Source organism: Mytilus edulis, chromosome 2, assembly GCF_963676685.1.
Source record: "Mytilus edulis chromosome 2, xbMytEdul2.2, whole genome shotgun sequence".
NCBI classification, from domain to species: Eukaryota; Metazoa; Mollusca; class Bivalvia; order Mytilida; family Mytilidae; genus Mytilus; species Mytilus edulis.
In genome coordinates this window covers 76,859,205-76,879,214 of record NC_092345.1, presented here as the reverse complement: position 1 = coordinate 76,879,214, position 20,010 = coordinate 76,859,205, and the positions used below count along the sequence as shown (strand labels likewise).

At 33.3% G+C, this 20,010-nt stretch overlaps 2 protein-coding genes across 5 annotated transcripts in view; one reads left to right on the top strand and one right to left on the bottom strand.

Moving 5' to 3' along the window:
• Positions 1–9,467, bottom strand: part of LOC139511024 (uncharacterized) — a 51,177-nt gene extending 41,710 nt beyond the window's left edge. The window contains exons 1-2 of the mRNA XM_071297590.1: positions 9,401–9,467; positions 1,205–1,336 (exon numbers count right to left, since the gene is read on the bottom strand). Of these exons, the coding sequence (XP_071153691.1) occupies positions 1,205–1,336; positions 9,401–9,467 (199 nt within the window). The remainder of the gene's footprint in view (positions 1–1,204; positions 1,337–9,400) is intronic.
• LOC139513008 (probable methyltransferase-like protein 24) overlaps positions 1–20,010 on the top strand; it is a 50,154-nt gene that overhangs the window by 24,173 nt on the left and 5,971 nt on the right. The window contains exons 2-6 of one of the 4 annotated variants that reach the window (XM_071301061.1): positions 1,319–1,579; positions 10,087–10,197; positions 14,814–14,976; positions 18,276–18,395; positions 19,297–19,368. In XM_071301061.1, the coding sequence (XP_071157162.1) occupies positions 10,089–10,197; positions 14,814–14,976; positions 18,276–18,395; positions 19,297–19,368 (464 nt within the window). In that variant the 5' untranslated portion in view covers positions 1,319–1,579; positions 10,087–10,088. Of the gene's footprint in view, positions 1–1,318; positions 1,580–4,085; positions 4,124–4,318; positions 4,574–10,086; positions 10,198–14,813; positions 14,977–18,275; positions 18,396–19,296; positions 19,369–20,010 lie in introns of those variants that run through there. The other 3 variants (XM_071301063.1, XM_071301060.1, XM_071301062.1) reach the window with 3 other exon arrangements.

The following is a 20,010-nucleotide window of genomic DNA, read 5'->3' as shown; positions in this document are numbered from 1 at the left end:
AACCTAACAGATTGAAATGAAAACATTTTGTAAAAGGTTTGTCAGAATAAACTCATCATAGGACATGTAGGATACCAGGACTAAATTTAGTATATACGCCAGACGCGCGTTTCGTCTACAAAAGACTCATCAGTAACGCTCGAATCCAAAAAAATTCAAAAGGCCAAAGAAGTTGAAGAGCATTGAGAACCAAAATTCCTAAAAGTTTTGCCAAATACAGCTAAGGTGATCTATGTCTGAGGTAGAAAAGCCTTAGTATTTCAAAAAATTCAAACAATTGTAAACAGTAAATTTATAAATATAACCATATCAATGACAATTCATGTCAGCACAAAAAGTGCTGACTACTGGGCTTGTGATACCCTCGGGGGGAATAAATCTCCACCAGCAGTGGCATCGACCCAGTGGTTGTAAATAAACTCATCAGAGATACCATGACTAAAGCTTTCTGATTTTTAGTTGTAGTATGTAGCAGTATTTTAGTCTGTCGTATACCCAATGAAAATACTATGAAAGGATATGGAGTGAATGTACACGAGATAAAATCAATATCAACATAATCACTATGTGGTAAAACCCGAATATGGAACGATTTTATTGTTGTCCTTCATCTTCAAGTCACCATGAGGCATTCAACGATGATCAATATTTCTTATAACTGGTAGTAAGTTCAAGTTGACCCTTCGAATTGGTTTGGGCAGAATTGATGGTTAAATATCATACAAAGCTACATTCCTATTGTTATGACTGTTTGTTGATACTTTTGAATTTCACCAAAACCGAATAGAAATGAAACATTATGTCTAGGTATGGAACGCCACAGCTGTCTTTTGTCGAACGAAGTTAGGGAAGGGATATAGTGTTTCAGTGTGGCTTTCCATATTCCACAGATAGATGGAATTAAACTTTGTGACGGACAAATGAAACACTATATCCCTTCCCCAACTTCGTTCGACAAAAGATATAAAAATCTTAAAGCAAGCAAATGTCAAATTATTCCTCTCAGTAAAGGTTGAGAAATCCTATAGAACCAGATAACGTAATATCAGAGTTCCACATAAGACAGCCGTGGCTTTCCATAATATATACATGATATATAATACATTCAAGTCAGTGTTCTCCGACGAAATTTCAAATAGCGTCCAGAAAAAAAATTAAACATCAGGGTATCCCAAAGATAAAATGAGCTTGACAAATATCTCACTTATAATAACTCGCTCTTTTAAAAATATACAAGCTGCTGCCACAAGCTTGACACATTCTGTCAATAACACAGCTGTAACAGTATTGTAGTTGTATGTGTTGTCTTTACATTTAGATGTTGTTACCAAAATACCTGAAAGATAACAAATAATTGAGTATTCAATATTTGTTGGCAAGTCAGACATCGCCTATTGCCACACGACATGCACCATCCTGCAGTTGAACAGCTTGTATTAGAGGAGACGTGAGATTTCACAAATAAGTCTTTCAGACTTGCTGGTCTTCGAAAAGCTAAGACAGGAGAATTGGGAAAGATTTTTGATAATTTTGGGTGATTGGCAATAATTTTCCAATTGGCACGGATCAAACGTGAAAGGTTAGTAAAGGCGGGATTGTATGTTAACACAAATGGAACTATTTTGCTACGCCTTTTCTTTTTGTATTGTAACAGGTCATTGTGGCTGTTATTGCTAGCACGCTCAAACCCCTTATCTATGTCCCATTTCTTATAACCTCGTTTGGTAAAAAATCCGCGAAGTTCCTGTAACCGTTTAATGACAGTCTCCTTAGAGGAGCAAATTCGCTTAACTCTAAGAGCTTGATTGTACGGGATACTTTTTGTACAGTGTTTAGGGTGACAGCTTTGGGGAGAAAGGTACTGATGTTTATTTGTAGGCTTACAGTAGAGGTCAATTGATATATATATATATGGGTTCAACCCCTGTTGTCATATCAAGCTGCGTCATTTTATTGCCCTTTGATCTGCACTTTTTCCCCCTTTATCAGTTCTATAAACCCCAGTAGACCCTCGTGTAAATTCTATATCCCCCTTTATCAGTTCTATAAACCCCATTAGACCCTCGTGTAAATTCTATATCCCCCTTTATCAGTTCTATAAACCCCATTAGACCCTCGTGTAAATTCTATATCCCCCTTTATCAGTTCTATAAACCCCAGTAGACCCTCGTGTAAATTCTATATCCCCCTTTATCAGTTCTATAAACCCCATTAGACCCTCGTGTAAATTCTATATCCCCCTTTATCAGTTCTATAAACCCAATTAGACCCTCGTGTAAATTCTATATCCCCCTTTATCAGTTCTATAAACCCCAGTAGAGCCTCGTGTAAATTCTATATCCCCCTTTATCAGTTCTATAAACCCCATTAGACCCTCGTGTAAATTCTATATCCCCCTTTATCAGTTCTATAAACCCCAGTAGACCCTCGTGTACATTCTATATCCCCCTTTATCAGTTCTATAAACCCCATTAGACCCTCGTGTAAATTCTATATCCCCCTTTATCAGTTCTATTAAACCTATTAGACCCTCGTGTAAATTCTATATCTCCCTTTATCAGTTCTATAAACCCCATTAGACCCTCGTGTAAATTCTATATCCCCTTTATCAGTTCTATAAGCCCCATTAGACCTTCGTGTAAAGTAAATTCTATATCCCCCTTTATCAGTTCTATAAACTCCATTAGACCCTCGTGTAAATTCTATATCCCCTTTATCAGTTCTATAAACCCCATTAGACCTTCGTGTAAATTCTATATCCCCCTTTATCAGTTCTATAAACTCCATTAGACCCTCGTGTAAATTCTATATCCCCCTTTATCAGTTCTATAAACCCCATTAGACCCTCGTGTAAATTCTATATCCCCCTTTATCAGTTCTATAAACCCCATTAGACCCTCGTGTAAATTCTATATCCCCCTTTATCAGTTCTATAAACTCCATTAGACCCTCGTGTAAATTCTATATCCCCCTTTATCAGTTCTATAAACCCCATTAGACCCTCGTGTAAATTCTATATCCCCCTTTATCAGTTCTATAAACCCCGTTAGACCCTCGTGTAAATTCTATATCCCCCTTTATCAGTTGTTTATCCCTCGACTTCGTGTAAATTCAAAACTACTGATTCAATTCAGAAAAGTTTTGTCATTTGAAATGTTACATTTGACATCAATCGTCATTTCAAATATTATTGATTGATTTATAAAGAATATACGGATCAAGACTGTTGGAATTTGCATGCCCTTCAGAGAAGAGAGACCGGATTCGTCGATAGGATGGGCACGTTACGTATGCGCGAATTCGTCCTACATTTGCTCAAGAGAGAAAAAATCCACGATTGTGCAAAATTTACCAACTGAAAAGTTACTACGTTTGAACGGATTAATTAATAAAATAAAATAATCCAATCTCTGCCTTTGATAAACAAAAATATTTCTGAAATTAAGCAAATTTACTTATCATTAAAAACCAATTGAAGTTCTTTCCACTTCTAAGGATTTATTTTGATATGAAAATAGAAAAAAGTAGGTTAAAAATGTCATGTCCAGTGTCAAATAATACCTTGTTGGCCTTTGAATAATATTTTCATCAGATGAGAATAAAACAACTATGTTGATTATGTTTTCATTTAAACTTTTCAAGATTATTGGGTATAATTCTAGTTAAACATATGATAGAATTTAGTACAATCAACTTCTTCTTCTCTTAGTCTTGTGCACGTGGAAACAAAAACACTGGTAAATGAACATTTCATGGGTTGGAAATTAAAAAAAAATGACAATTTGTCCATTTTTTATATATATAAGACATAAAATTTTAGGACGTTTTCTATAAATCAACAATTTCTAAACTACAATAAACCAAGAATAAAACATACATTTCAGCATATATGTCGTCTCAAACAACAATCTTTGTAAACGTTAAGCTGTGTTAGAATGAAATTAACCAAAACAATGCAATTGACCATAAACATCTGCCTAAAAATTGTCACAATGTAAGTGTTTGTCGTTCAAATTGTATTGTTTTCATTTTATAAATAACAATATCGTTTAAAACACTAAACAGACAAAAGATATACACAAAGACATCATATGATGGGCATCCGGAGAAAGGACAGATACATGTACGTAAGATAACATTAAATGTTATTGGATAAATGCATTTACTACATGCTTTTCTAAATTAAAACAAATTGTGAAAAAAAACTCCTCTAAATTAAATTATTGAAATCTAACCTTTAACATTAACGGTTACCATAATATCTCGTAGTAAATTATAGACACCCTTACTGCATGCTAAAGCCCAACTTCCCACCCTCAGCGGAATCTTATTTTTAAGCCTTCTAAGACCATGCAGACTTTTATCTTATTCTTCTTTTTCCGGGATATGGTAATCGCTTTAAAATGATGTAATAAAATATAGCTACATACAATCAATGCCAGTCAGCTGCAATATGATCTATATGTATGTTGATGTAAGTAGTTATAGTAAGAGTGTAGACAGTGCAGACACACTACGAGGAAATGTGTATTCTGTGTGAATGAATAACAAACGCACTTGGTGAGATTAATCAGTAAGTACAACAATGTAGTAAAATGTTTACATATATATGTTCATTATGTTTTCAATTTCAAGCCTATTCTATTATTATTTTTGTGATTCAATCCAATTTAATGTGTATATCTCATCATTACCATTTCAAAACACATTTCTTCCCAAAATGTTTTGTAAATGTGTCTGTATATATACACAAAGTCAGATATAGAGAAAGTCTAAATGGCTCGAATATTATTTTCTTGACTAGTCGAAAAAGAACTGTTTTGTCATTTAGTATTGTGGCATCTTACAAGAAATGAAAGTTAGTTAATTTAACTAAGGCGTATACAAAAAATATCTAATTTACCAACTAACCAATTTTAATGATTCACATATCACTTTCTTGGTACTGGAGAAAACCAAAGTAGCCACACCCCTTCAGAACATCAGAAACTGGCCTGTCATTATACATTGACATTATTTGGTTACATATAGAATAAAACATGGCAAAATCCGTATCACGAGAAACCAATATCAGTCCCAAGGGCCGAAGGTCCCGAGGGGTTATATTGGTCGAGTGGTGATACAGCATGCGATACGGATTTTACCATGTATTGATCTGTGGAAGCCTGTCAGATTTTAGAAATAAATAATTTACGACAAAAGGGACGATTTTTCGTTCCCTAGCTATTGTTAATTTTCCATTTTTAGATGGTGATGTTCCTTTGGCACCATCTTACGGTGTTTTTATTTCACAGCTTCGTTCGCTATGTCCGTGACTGTCTGTTGTGACGTTTTTGATTTTAACGAACACAATCTATGTATAAACTGGTAAATTATTAAACCATGGATATCGTTACCATAAATTACTTAAAACCTTCACTAAATTTTTCCATAGGTATAAAGATTTGGTTTTGAATTTTGGTTGTACCTGTCGAAAACTTATTTCAAACGGGATAGCACATCCTCATTTTTACGGAAATGTTGTTAACCGTGCCCGGAAATTTAGAAATGATCCTTGTAAACTTATCGCTCCTTTAAACAAATTTATTCTAAAAGGTTAACAATTCAACACTGTAATAAGATCATTGAATATTGTTTTATTGGTATAAATATTGATTTTGTTATCAGTTAATTAAAAGCAAACTAAATATTACTAGTATGTTATATACATATACACATTCGTGAATCTACAATCTGTCGATACCTATAACTTGGCATTGCACAAGGTCATGTTTTTCTCTGACTGTTTTTGACGTCTTTACACTAAATCCATTGGATGTTGGATGTGTACGGATTGATTGTTTAGTTTTAGATGCATGATTTTTTTTTATTAGTTGTAAGTGGCTTTGAACTAGCTGTCAGATAACTGCGAGTACTCTCAGATCTGTTCCTAGTGTCTTTTTGTTGTCGGGATGTACAAGTACCCGGACACGTCCACTTGTATGTTTGTCGATCTGATGAGTTAAGCCTCTTTCAACTGATTTTTAAAGTTCGTTCTTATTTTGTACTGTTATACCACTGTCCCAGGTTAGGTGGATGGTTGGGATCCCGCTAACATGTTTAACTCCGCCACATTATTTATGTATGTGCCTGTCCCAAGTCAGGAGTATGTAATTCAGTGGTTGTCGATTGTTTATGTGGTACATATTTGTTTTTCGTTCATTTTTTTATATAAATGAGGCCGTTTGTTTTCTCGTTTGAATTTTTTAACATTGTTATATCGGGACCTTTTATAGCTGATTATGTGGTATGGGCTTTGCTCATTGTTGAAGGCCGTACGGTGACCTATAGTTGTTAATGTCTGTGTCATTTTGGTCTCTTGTGGAAAGTTGTCTCATTGGCAATCATACCACATTTTTTTTTTATATTGTCTTATCACACATAAAAATATGAATATTCTGAACATAAGTTCTGGACAGTGTATTCATCTGTAATTTATTTATTATTTGATGCTGCAAACATTACTGTTTGTGCATAATGATGTATTTATATAATTAAACCAAATGTTACCTTTTTTTTAAATGTTTATGTATTAATCTTTGCATTTTTGTACGTTTAACAAAACCAGAAAAAAGGGGACAATCATTTGATTCTGAGGTGGGGTTTGCCATACTTAAGAAATAAATATTCTGGCCCTCATTTAGATTTAAATGAATTATCTTGTCTAATCACACATGAAAAATAAATATTCTGGCCCGATATTCATTATTGCAATCATTTACAAAGGTATCCATTATAAACATAAAATACGAAAGTATTGTCAGTTGTTGTTTTGAGGAATAATTATGCAGTGACAAATATCACTTCGTTCATGAAATCTAAAAAAAAAATCTCGCTAATTTTATCATTTTGGATAATGAAACTTCTCTTTTCAATGATCTTTGATGACCCAATTGGTAATGATATTTCGTGATCTGTATCATAACGGGGTGAAAACTTAATGCTGAGTGGTGGCGAAGAGGGGCAGATTTTAATCAATTTGGAAATGATCAGAAAATAAATATTCTAGTCCAGACGGACCCAGGTGGATTGAACAGACATAATTTGATCGCCTTTATGTTTGAACTAAATATCATGACCTCATCAAATTTGCTAGCTCACCTCAGCTATCCCTTAGATGTCCTAGATGGTCGTAAGCTAACAGACTGCTAATTAGCCCTCTTTCTGACTCTTTATCAGTTTAACGTGGTAACATGTCATTTCATGCCACGAAATACGGCAACTGCATGGGCGTCATATTTTAAATAGTTATCAAAGGTACCAGGTTTATAATTGAGTATGCCTTCTACATTAGACTCATCAGTGACGCTCATATATCACTGAGAAATTAGCCAAACAAATTCAAAGTTGAAGAGCATTGAGGATCCAAAATTCAAAAATGTTGTGCCAAATGTCGCTAAGATAATCTATGCCTGGGATAAGAAAATCCTTAGTTTTTTTGAAAAATTCAAAGTATTGTAAACAGGAAATTTATAAAAAATGACCACATTATTGATATTCATGTCAACACCGAAGTGGCGACTACTGGGCTGGTGATACCCTCGGGGACGAACAGTCAACTTGACGCCATTCGATATATATATGACTTCACCACGCATTGATGATGTAACATTGAAGACCTCGGGAAAAGATTAAAATATATAATCTTTGGTCTTATATTTGAAAGCGATACGGTAATGAATAATTAATTGCAATAATAAATTTCAAGTGAATGACAACCGAGAACTTCCGGATATAATCTCGAGATGTTCCAAAAGGAGTGCGAGACGGGTTTAGCTATGCGATACGGGGTATGCGATACAGGGTATGTGATACAAACCGGGGAAAAAGAAACATTAATCAAATATACAAAATTTCTGTATTTAGTACTTAATATATTATGATAAATATAAAAAAAAGTAACAATAATATGCACATTTACATGCACATAATTTGGCTTTTTCACGTGAAAGGCTTGTCTAAGCAAATTTGAAGTCACGATAAAAGTCTACTATGTAAGAAAGGAAATTTCCTTACATTTTTTAGTGATTTTAAAAACTCTGTAAGTAAATAAGTAAGAAGGAACCCTACGAACGACAACAAAGATTTATATCTTCTTTTTTTTAAAACTATATTTTTAACTATTATACTATAACTCGTAAAGTTGATATATTTTCAATAATCATTTATTATAATTTACAAAAGAAAGTTAAAAAAAAAACAATACAATACGAATGACCTAGTACAAAAACTGATGACCTAGTGTATCAACATGAATAATGATATACTATAGATAATGAGTATAATGACGGGGTTTTATTCGGGCTTGTTTGATTTCACCAAAACTTAGATTAAAATAGTTTCACCAGTATAAGAATGATTTTTATGTGACGAACTAGTCAACTAAATGGTTCTCAAATTCCTGGTTGATCCATTGTTTCTCTTTTCAATTTAGACATTCTGTATCTTTTTTTTTTATTACCGAACATGCTTAGAATAATAGTGAAAACACTAGTATTAGAATATTAGTGATCCCCAAAAACTACTTTTCACAAAAAAAGACAAATTTATAATTGTCAATATGTTAATTCCCCGTTTCAGAAAGCAACTCTTGTCACGGTAAGTGTATACACAGTTATTGGTTACGTCATAAACAAAGAAAAATCAACAAATGAAGAAGCGATATTTTCATTTTGGCGCATGAACAATTAAATTACCCATAGTCCTTTAGATTCTGAAACGGCGTAATTACTGACTGTTGCCAATTGTGTATTATATTTTTTTTTCTAACGGGAAATAAAACCATGGTCAACCTTTTTTCCGCAGTGAAGGAAAGTACGAGTTATCTCGCATGATTTCAAATTGGCCCATATATAGGTTCTGACAGAGACATATAATACAATGTTATCATACAATTGTATTATATGTCTCTGGTTCTGATCATTATAGTCCGAACTTGTTTTCACCCTGCCGTGTTGTTATTTTTGACATATGCATAAAGCAGTGCACAATCTTGCTTGCTCTCAGTTATGTTTGTAATAAATTATCTATGATAACTGCCAAACGAAAACGAGATAATTTATTATAAAATAATTTTGTAATAGATGACAAGTAATGAAATATTCAATGAATACTAAAATCCTTTAAAATAAATAAAGAGTAACATCAAGAAACTATAACAAGTGATCAAATAAACACATTTTCAATGTTTGGAAAAAGGTATTGCTAATTAGAAATAACGTGTTTGTTTTCATCTTATGAAGGTCATAGGTTTCAAATGATGAATTTCGTTCGATTTGCAATTAAGCCATTTTTTGGGCAGCATTCATACACCCTCTTTGGGTAAATTAAAAAGTTTTCTAATTTAAAATGGACGACTTACCTCGACCAGTAAGGTGTAACATAATGAACATCAAAACATCACTATTTAAACAGAACACATTTTTCATTACACACTACATTTACATGTATGATGACTGACAAGTAATTAATCCGATTACTAACTAATATTCTTGTCAAAAATGCATACACTACAAATATGTTAATTACATATGTCAAAACTATATCACTGGTTATTTTATGATATAGTTTTAATATTGCAACCATGAAAGTGAGACTATATATAAAACCCCGTTCACACTTAGATATTTAGATCGATTAAAACTAAATCGGTTCTTTTATGTCCGATATAAACGCATCGAATCGATCGGTCTAAACTATAAAATTAGAGACAGAGGTAGTTTAGTTTGAATCAATCTAAAGTGAACAGTCCAAACGTTAAATGTGAACACAAGAGTTAATGGTTCGGTCGAACCTTTGTTAAATAATTCAATACTTAAAGAGCAATACATATAAATATGACTAAAAGGACTATCATGTTTACCACCACCACATTGCATGCAAGCAACGCAGATTTAGACCCGGTATTATTCTCGTTAAAGATTGCCAATCCATGCTCTCCATTTAAAAAAATGTAAAGCAATTTATTATGTCTTTTGTAACGCAGATTTTTAAAATGCTTCTTGATCATGTGGTAGTCGTGTTATATGAGATCTATTTATATTTCAGTAATGCTGACACCGATACGATATTGGGGAAAATATCTAGCTCCGGTACTACTTTTTATCATCTTCCTATATATATCAATGGATCCTCAGTATACAAACATGATCAAAACAGGTTTGTAAGAATAGAAGCAAATAAGTATTATATATACCACGCTTTTTACGAGTTAACATATTTAAATGACGAAGCCGCAGGATGAGTTCTTTTAAATATGTCAATGAGTAAGGCGTGGTGGTGTATATGTTTTTTTAACATCATTCGAAAGTGGCCTGGGTTGAGTTCAATATCGTAGCAGCTGCTATCAATATCTATGTAACAACTAGTCTATAGCTACACGTTCAATAGTCAAAATCTACGTAGTACAACGTAGCCGCTACGATATTGAACTCAACCCTGGGTTGAGTTCAATATCGTAGCAGCTACGTAGCGGCTATGTAGCTGCTATCAATATCTATGTAGCAGCTCGTCTATAGCTACACGTTCAATAGTCAAAATCGACGTAGCACTACGTAGCTGCTACGATATTGAACTCAACCCTGGTGATTTTTTATCCAATAAAACCCCAATGGGAGTGTCGTTCTAGCCCGCTGCTTAGCGCGCACGAGAAAACCGATCCAGTTGGGAATACGGCACATCAGGGCCGCGTTCAATATCGTAGCTGCTACGTAGATTTCGACTATTGAACGTGTAGCTATAGACTAGCTGCTACGTAGCCGCTACGTAGCTGCTACGATATTGAACTCAGCCATATGACAAAAAGTTATTTTTATGAATTGAGCGACTCATGTTCCTCTAAGGCACATACCATTTGATGGCCTGTGAATTTTTAGAACAAATTATTCCGGCTCTGATTTGTCATAAACAAATCTTTAAAAGATTTTCCCCAACAAAATTGTATTGCAACAAAATTTAATTGCATTTATTAAATAAAAAAATCCCGGTTATGTAAGTCTTAAGAGGTGTGTCTAAAAGGTTCGTTAAAATTATTGTCAGTGACGGAAAGTAGAAATCTTTTTTGTAAAACAAACGAAATCCTTGTCCTATACACATACAGACGTAACAATGTGGCGGAGTTTAAATCATGGTTTAACATTAAAAAAAAATATCAGTCCAAGCTCCGCCTATCTACTCGAAGTTGCAAGGGCAAAGTACGTCATGATTCTTTTTAATGGAATGACATATCAATCTTTATATTAAACCATGGTTTTTCAAAAACCGAACTATTAAGCAGAATATCACGTAAAAACTTCAAAGGAAAAATGCCGTTTTATGTTACAAAATATATAATTTGTTACTAACAATTCTCAAAAAGAAATTTTTAAACTTGAACTTACTGTAATCGTTTTTCTCCACTTCAAATCCGCCACCCCGTGTCAAGCATAGCCGACACCCGGCATGTGGCGTTCTACGTGGTTATTAGTAAACAAATATGTATATGAAAGAGAATGATAATCCTTTTCTCCATGATTAAGTACGAGCGTTAGCGAGAATTATAGAATTTTATTTTAAAAGAAATACTGTTTACAAAATTACCATTAATCCATACCAAGCAGACGATTCTTGCTTGCATATGAAAATAACGCCTGATCAATTTCGTGCGTTCGAAGAGCATTCTCGAATCTGGATTTAAGTTACCCAGGTACGCTAAAACCAAAACATTTTAAAGCCAGGGATGGACAATGACGTATAAAGGTTATGAACTCTTTGACCAATTGGAAGAACTTAAATGAATAGATGCATGTGATCTCAAAGACATGTCAATTTTTCTTTGTGGCAGTTGGAACTTAGGTTTCTTAGTTATTGCTTAATTTATCAATGGCCAATTTGTGATTAAAATAATTATTAAAAATTTTTAAACGGTTGTTTTGTATAAAATCTGTTTATTTTTAGCTTTGATTCATCTGCATGCTTTATAAATGATATCACAGATGTAAGAGAAAATAAATGATTTAATAATTGATCGCCATATAGCTGATTTCATGCGTGCAGTTTTATCTATTATGTAGACAATTAAAAATGGATAAAATTTGTAAATAACAACGTCTATCCGACTGGTAGCTGTTTCTAGTTCCGACATTTAATTAATGCATCTTAAAGAAGTAGAATTCAATTAATTAGGAACTCGTGCCGTTGTTATGTCTATATCATGAACAACACACGACAACAAAATTAATTAGGTACTCGTGTCGTTATGTCTATAGCATGAACATCACATGACAGCAACATTAGTTAGGTAATCGTGCCGTTATGTCTATATCATGAACAACACATGACAGCAACATTAATTAGGTACTCGTGTCGTTATGTCTATATCATGAACAACACATGACAGCAACATTAATTATGTACTCGTGCCGTTATGTCTATATCATGAACAACACATGACAGCAACATTAGTTAGGTACTCGTGCCGTTATGTCTACATCATGAACAACACATGACAGCAACATTAGTTAGGTACTCGTGCCGTTATGTCTATATCATGAACATCACATGACAGCAACATTAGATAGGTAATCGTGCCGTTATGTCTATATCATGAACAACACATGACAGCAACATTAATTAGGTACTCGTGTCGTTATGTCTATATCATTAACAACACTTGACAGCAACATTAATTATGTACTCGTGCCGTTATGTCTATATCATGAACAACACATGACAGCAACATTAGTAAGGTACTTGTGCCGTTATGTCTATATCATGAACAACACATGACAGCAACATTAATTAGTTACTCGTGCCGTTATGTCTATATCATGAACAACACATGACAGCAACATTAGTTAGGTAATCGTGCCGTTATGTCTATATCATGAACAACACATGACAGCAACATTAATTAGGTACTCGTGCCGTTATGTCTATATCATGAACAACACATGACAGCAACATTAGTTAGGTAATCGTGCCGTTATGTCTATATCATGAACAACACATGACTTTATAGTCAATTTTTAACCATTTTTCATAAATCTAAGTAATCTTTTACAAAAATCTTCTCCTGAAACTACTGGGCCAAATTAATCCAAACTTGGCCACAATCATCTTTGGGGTATTTAGTTTTAAAAATGTGTGGCGTGACCCGGTCAACCAACCAAGATGGCCGCCACGGCTAAAAATAAAACATAGGGGTAAAATGCAGTTTTTGGCTTATAACTCAAAAACCAAAGCATTTAGAGGAAATCTGATAGGGGGTAAAAATGTTTATCAGGTCAAAATCTATTTGCCCTGAAATTTTCAGATGAATCGGTCAACCTGTTGTTGGGTTGCTGCCCCTGAATTGGTAATTTTGAGGAAATTTTGCCGTTTTTGGTTATTATCTTGAATATTATTATAGATAGAGATAAACTGTAAACAGCAATAATGTTCAGCAAAGTTAGATTTACAAATAAGTTAGCATAACCAAAATGGTCAGTTGACCCCTTAAGGAGTTATTGCCCTTTATAGTCAATTTTTAACCATTTTTCATAAATCTAAGTAATCTTTTACAAAAATCTTCTCCTCTGAAACTAATGGGCCAAATTAATCCAAAGTTGGCCACAATCATCTTTGGGGTATCTTGTTTAAAAAATGTGTGGCGTGACCCGGTCAACCAACCAAGATGGCCGCCACGGCTAAAAATAGAACATAGGGGTAAAATGCAGTTTTTGGCTTATAACTCAAAAACCAAAACATGTAGAGGAAATCTGACATGTAGTAAAAATGTTTATCAGGTCAAGATCTATCTGCCCTGAAATTTTCAGATGAATCGGTCAACCTGTTGTTGGGTTGCTGCCCCTGAATTGGTAATTTTGAGGAAATTTTGCTGTTTTTGGTTATCTTGAATATTATTATAGATAGAGATAAACTGTAAACAGCAATAATGTTCATCAAAGTAAGATTTACAAATAAGTCAACATGACCGAAATGGTCAGTTGACCCCTTTAGGAGTTATTGCCCTTTATAGTCAATTTTTAACCATTTTTCGTAAATCTTAGTTATCGTTTACAAAAATCTTCTCCTCTGAAACTACTGGGCCAAATTAATTCAAACTTGACCACAATCATCTTTGAGGTATCTTGTTTGAAAAATGTGTCCGATGACCTGGCAATCCAACCAAGATGGCCACCACGGCTAAAAATAGAACAGGGGTAAAATGTAGTTGTTTGCTTATAACTCTGAAACCAAATCATTTAGAGGAAATCTGACAATGAGTTAAATTGTTAATCAAGTCAATATATATCTGCCCTGAAATATTCAAATGAATTGGACAACCAGTTGTTGGGTTGCTGCCCTCCAATTGGTAATTTTTAAAGAAATTTTGCTGTTTTTGGTTATTATCTTGAATACTATTATAGATAGCAATAAACTGTAAACAGCGATAATTTTCATCAAAGTAAGATCTACAAATAAGTCCAATGACCTAAATGGTCAATTGACCCCTTAAGGAGTTATTGCCCTTTATAGTCAATTTTTAACAATTTTCATTAATTTGGTAAATTTATGTAAATTTTTACCAAATATTTTTCTCTGTTACAAATGGGCAAAGTTCATTATAGATATAATTGTAAGAAGCAAGAATGTTCAGTAAAGTAAGAACTTCAAACACATTACCATCACCAAAATACAATTTTGTCATGAATCCATTTGTGTCCTTTGTTTAATATGCACATAGACCAAGGTGAGCGACACAGGCTCTTTAGAGCCTCTAGTTTTTATTTATTGTTATCATTTATTTTTAACAGAAAATAAAACGGCCGCATTTAATAAGCCAGTTTACAAACCTCCCGAGAAGGTACCAGTTGAACCTGTTAATATAGATGATTGGAATGTTAAACTTCCTGCATATAACGTATCAATTAATATTACTGAAACTGAATGGTGGAGATCAGCTGCTTTCTTACAATGGTAACGTCATTTTACAATGCTTAAACTATTTCTCTCTCTGTCATTAATATTGCATTTTTTAACACAGTTAATCTTCTTTTAGGACTAGTTTCAAATCTAGGTAGTTTATGTTTCTAAATAAATTATTTCAAATATAATCCACATAATTATTGTCTGAAAAATGTAAGTGGTTAACGGGTTTGTATGTTCCCAAACATTTTTATATACTTCGACTTAATTTTTTTATCTCGAGCGTTTCATGTGATGGATTGATCCAGCATACAAAATAATATATCATACTTTCAAACTTGCACAATTTGTCATTAATCGAGTGTGCAATGTTTGACCACTACGTGGTGTTTAACGACCTTGACTACCCATGAGGGTCTAGAACGGTCGGAATCGTGCATGTTCTAGTCGATTGTGCTTTGGTTTTGGCATGATTTAAATGAAAGGAGTATGTTCGATAAGGTCCTAAAATGGCCCCCTTTTTTAGCGTAAATTTCAAATTCGGAATGTGTTTAACAATATCACAATAAATTTTAGCTATTACATTGACTAGATAGGATATAAGCCATTTTATTGAAAATTTCACGTTTCTGCGTTTCATTATGACGTCACAAGTTGTACTCATATTGCTTTTTCACGAAAAAATCAATGAAAATGGGTAAATTTACATAGATTATTGGACAGGAAACATAGAGCGCATACGTCGACAACAAAGATCTTTTAAAATAATGTTTGTGAAGACATTTGACATGTCTTATTTGAATATTAAGCTTGTCGACGCCTGCGCTCTATGTTTCCTGGTCCTTTATTTGGTTGAAATCCAGCTGATTTTGTCAAATTTCACAAAAATCCCTTATCTTGACCTTTTTGGGATGTAAAAATCAACGTGTTAGAATTAAACTTTGACAAAAACAGTTCTGTTTAACTTTCTCACATGTCTTTAAGGCAACTTAAAGCATTTATTGTCTTGTAACTATGAACTTTAGAATTGGGGCCAAATATGGCCCTTACCGAACTTACTCCTTTGCTCTCTGTAAATTACAGATCAAATTAAAGTAACGCAATTATTCTACAAATTAGATCATCACAATACTAATAAATAGAATTTGTGTGCTGCCATGAAAAAAGAAAAGGAGAAAACTACCTCCGACTAAGTTGACCTTGGGCGTATTTGGCTGCACTATTTATACTTTTTTGTTTTCATGGTATTTATATATTAGCGCTGTATTATTTATACCTTCCATACTTTCAGTTCCGAAGGTATTTGGACATACTCGTGGTAATTCATACGCAAACCGACAATGTCGTATGTTTTTACTTTACTAGAAATTAACCAATCAGATAGTTATCATTCATGTCCAGTGCACGATGATTAATCAATATTGTAGACATCGCAATATCTACAATGTTAACACGATATTGTGTCAACATTGTTTACATTGTTTGAACCCTTATATATTGTTAACATCGTTGACATCGTTTACATCGCGATGTATACAATCTAGATAATATATTGTGTACATTGTTTACATCGCGATGTATACAATGTTAACACGATGTTGTGTCAACATCGTATACATTGTTTCAACCCTTATATATTGTTTACATCGTTGACATCGGTAACATCGGGATGTATACAATCTTGATAATATATTGTGTTTACATTGTTTACATCGCGATGTATACAATGTTAACACGATGTTGTGTCAACATCGTATACATTGATTCAACCCTTATATATTGTTTACATCGTTGACTTCGTTAACATTTCGATGTATACAATGTTAACATGATGTTGTGTCAACATCGTATACATTGTTTAAACTCTTATATATTGTTTACATCGTTGACATCGTTAACATCGCGATGTACACAATGTTAACACGATGAAGTGTCAACATCGTATACATTGTTTGAAACCTTATATATTGTTTACATCGTTGACATCGTTAACATCGCGATGTATACAATGTTAACACGATGTTGTGTCAACATACACGATGTTGTGTAAACATCGTTTACATTGTCTTAACTTTTATAAATTGTTTACATCGTTGACATCGTTAACATCGCGATGTGTACAATGTTTACACGATGTTGTGTTTACATTGTTTACATCGCCATATAAACTATGTTGACACTATTTTGTGTCAAATTATAGCTATAACATCACATTTTTTTTTAAACACCGATTTGTGTAAAAAAAAACCATAAAAATGCAAACTGTATACATGTAATCGACAAACTTCATTGAATTTTTTTTTATATTGTCAATATCACAATGTATACGATGTGAACAATGTTAATACAAAGGTATAGACTTTGGTACACATTATTTATACGATGCTGACTATGTAAATGTTGTATAAACGAAATTATAAACATCACGATGTAAACGATGTTAACGATGTAAACATAAAGTTATAGAGTCGATATACAACATAAACACGATGTTGACACGATATTGTCAACATTGCGTGTTATACGATGTAAACACAAAGGTAAAGACCTGGTTCACAACATCTGTACGATGTTGACGATGTAAAAACGATATTGTCAACATCACGATGTATACGATGTGAACGATGTAAACAGAAAGGTATGGACTCTATATTCAATATAAACACGATATTGACACGATATTGTTAACAACACGATGTATACGATGTGAACGATGTAAACACAAAGATTAAGACTTGGTTCACAACATTTATACAATGTTGACAATGTAAAAACGATATTGTCAACATCCCGATATATACGATGTGAACGATGTAAACACAAAAGTAAAGACTTGGTTCACAACATCTATACAATGTTGACAATGTAAAAACGATATTGTCAACATCACGATGTATACGATGTCAACGATGTAAACAGAAAGTTATAGAGTCGATATACAACATAAACACGATGTTGACACGACATTGTTAACATCACGAATATACGATGTGAACAATGTAAGAACAAAGGTACAGAACATAAAGATAGAATACAATGTTAACACAATAACGACACTATAAAGTTGACATTGCGATGTTGACAATATCGACAAAACATCGTGCACTGGACATACTTCATAGTTATTGGCATAGCATTTGGGTTTTTTAGAGACTGCGAAGATGGTCTCATTTTCCCGCCCTTTCTTTTCTGGTCCATCTAATGGGAAGAACCTACTTAGGTTATAGATTAATTGTTTTTGTCAATCTTTGAAATATTTGCAACCAGAGTTAACTAATCAAAAGTCTATTTAAAAAAAAATCCGAAAAGGGATGAGATACTAAAATGACTAAATTTTATGAATACTTTAGGGACCTTCAACACAGATCCATAGATTATCGATGTAAACGATTCAAGTCAGTTGGAAATTGGTGGATTTGTTTGGATCCGGGATACAAAATCAAGAAACCTTGTCTTGTATATTCTTTTGGGTAAGACATGTTTGATTCAATTTGTGAAAATATATGTTCTTGCAATATAATTTTTATTGACAGGAAAACAATTGGTTTTATAAATATACGGGTTGTTGTTACACATGTTACAAGAAAGTTCTTTCTTTTGAAAAAAAAAAGCAAGAAATCGGGATTCTGGCAAAATGATTTTATATCTTTTATTTTTTATCTGCTGTTGCGCATGCTTATTTTTCAGCGGCTTCATTGCACGAACATTTTCTTCGCTTTTGTATTCTCGGGGACATAACCTTATTTCATATTGCAGAATATTCATTTTCATCCTGTCTTGTGCAAAGTGATTTATTTATATTCTGGTCAGGCCAAGTTATTAACCTTTCTTTATAATTTCTAAAGTTATTGTGGACTGCACTTTAAAATCCCTCCCGTATCTTTCGTCCCTCCTTTAGCTTGGTGACTTAAATCAACATTAATGTATCGATGTTCAGACACAAATCAAGGTTACAAACAAAAACTGAAGGAACCTTAAAACTCTAGAATGCTGCGAGACCGGATGCGACAACAGGATAAGCGTCTTCTGCTGTGATTGCATAACCTACATTGTGGGTTAGTCAAATTGTCACAATCGAAAATAGCTTGGACACAATCGGTAAAATTACAGATCTGACGACTATAAGACCCCATAAACATCGTAGTAGTCGGCCAATTGATTTGATTGACACCACTGGTTGAATACACCTCATCTCAATAATTCTAAAGACCATCTTTTACTGTAGAATGAACGACAGCAAAAATAACGTTATAAATAGAAATATGTTAGTCTATAATTGATAACCCGGCTTAAAAAATATTTTTATAAGGACTTTATCCAGTATAAACATAATGAAATATTTATTAATTTTGTTGATGTGTATATTTTCAGCATAGGTTTTGATTTTAGTTTCGATGATGCAATGGCTAGTCTTGGCTGTGAGGTGCATTCTTTTGATCCGAGGTAAGATTTTTTGAAGGGATCACATGATTTAGTCATGAATAAAACATTTTTTAATATACTCATACATTGATTCATATTTCATTTACGGTTTAAAATAAATAATGATAAAAATTGAGAATGGAAATGCTGTATTTCAGATAAAGGATATGTACTTGGATCATTTTTTATCGGCATTTGTACATTTTACTTGTCACAAACAAGAAGATCAAAGAAGCCAGATCATTTAATTTCACTTTCAGATATATTGATGATAAAAAATTATTCTATCCATTAACAATCCAAACTTTTCTGATATGGTACCATTTATATATCCCCCAGAACTAGAAATTAAAGAAACAACAGACGAGGCTTCCTCCGCCTCATTTTTATACCTAAATCTCGAATTTGACATACACGGTCATCTCAGTACCAGAATCTATGACGATGGAGACGATTTTAATTTGAAATTGTCAGTTTCCCCAACCTTAGTAGCAATATACCAACTTCACTTGCATATGGGACATACATTTTTCAACTTATTCGGTATTCAAGAGCTTGCAGCTTCTACTCATATTTGTAAAACGTCATCAGTGTCTGAGCAAAAAGTTGATGAACCAGGGGTATGTCAAAGAACGTCTCGTCATTTTTCAAAAAAAAAAACTT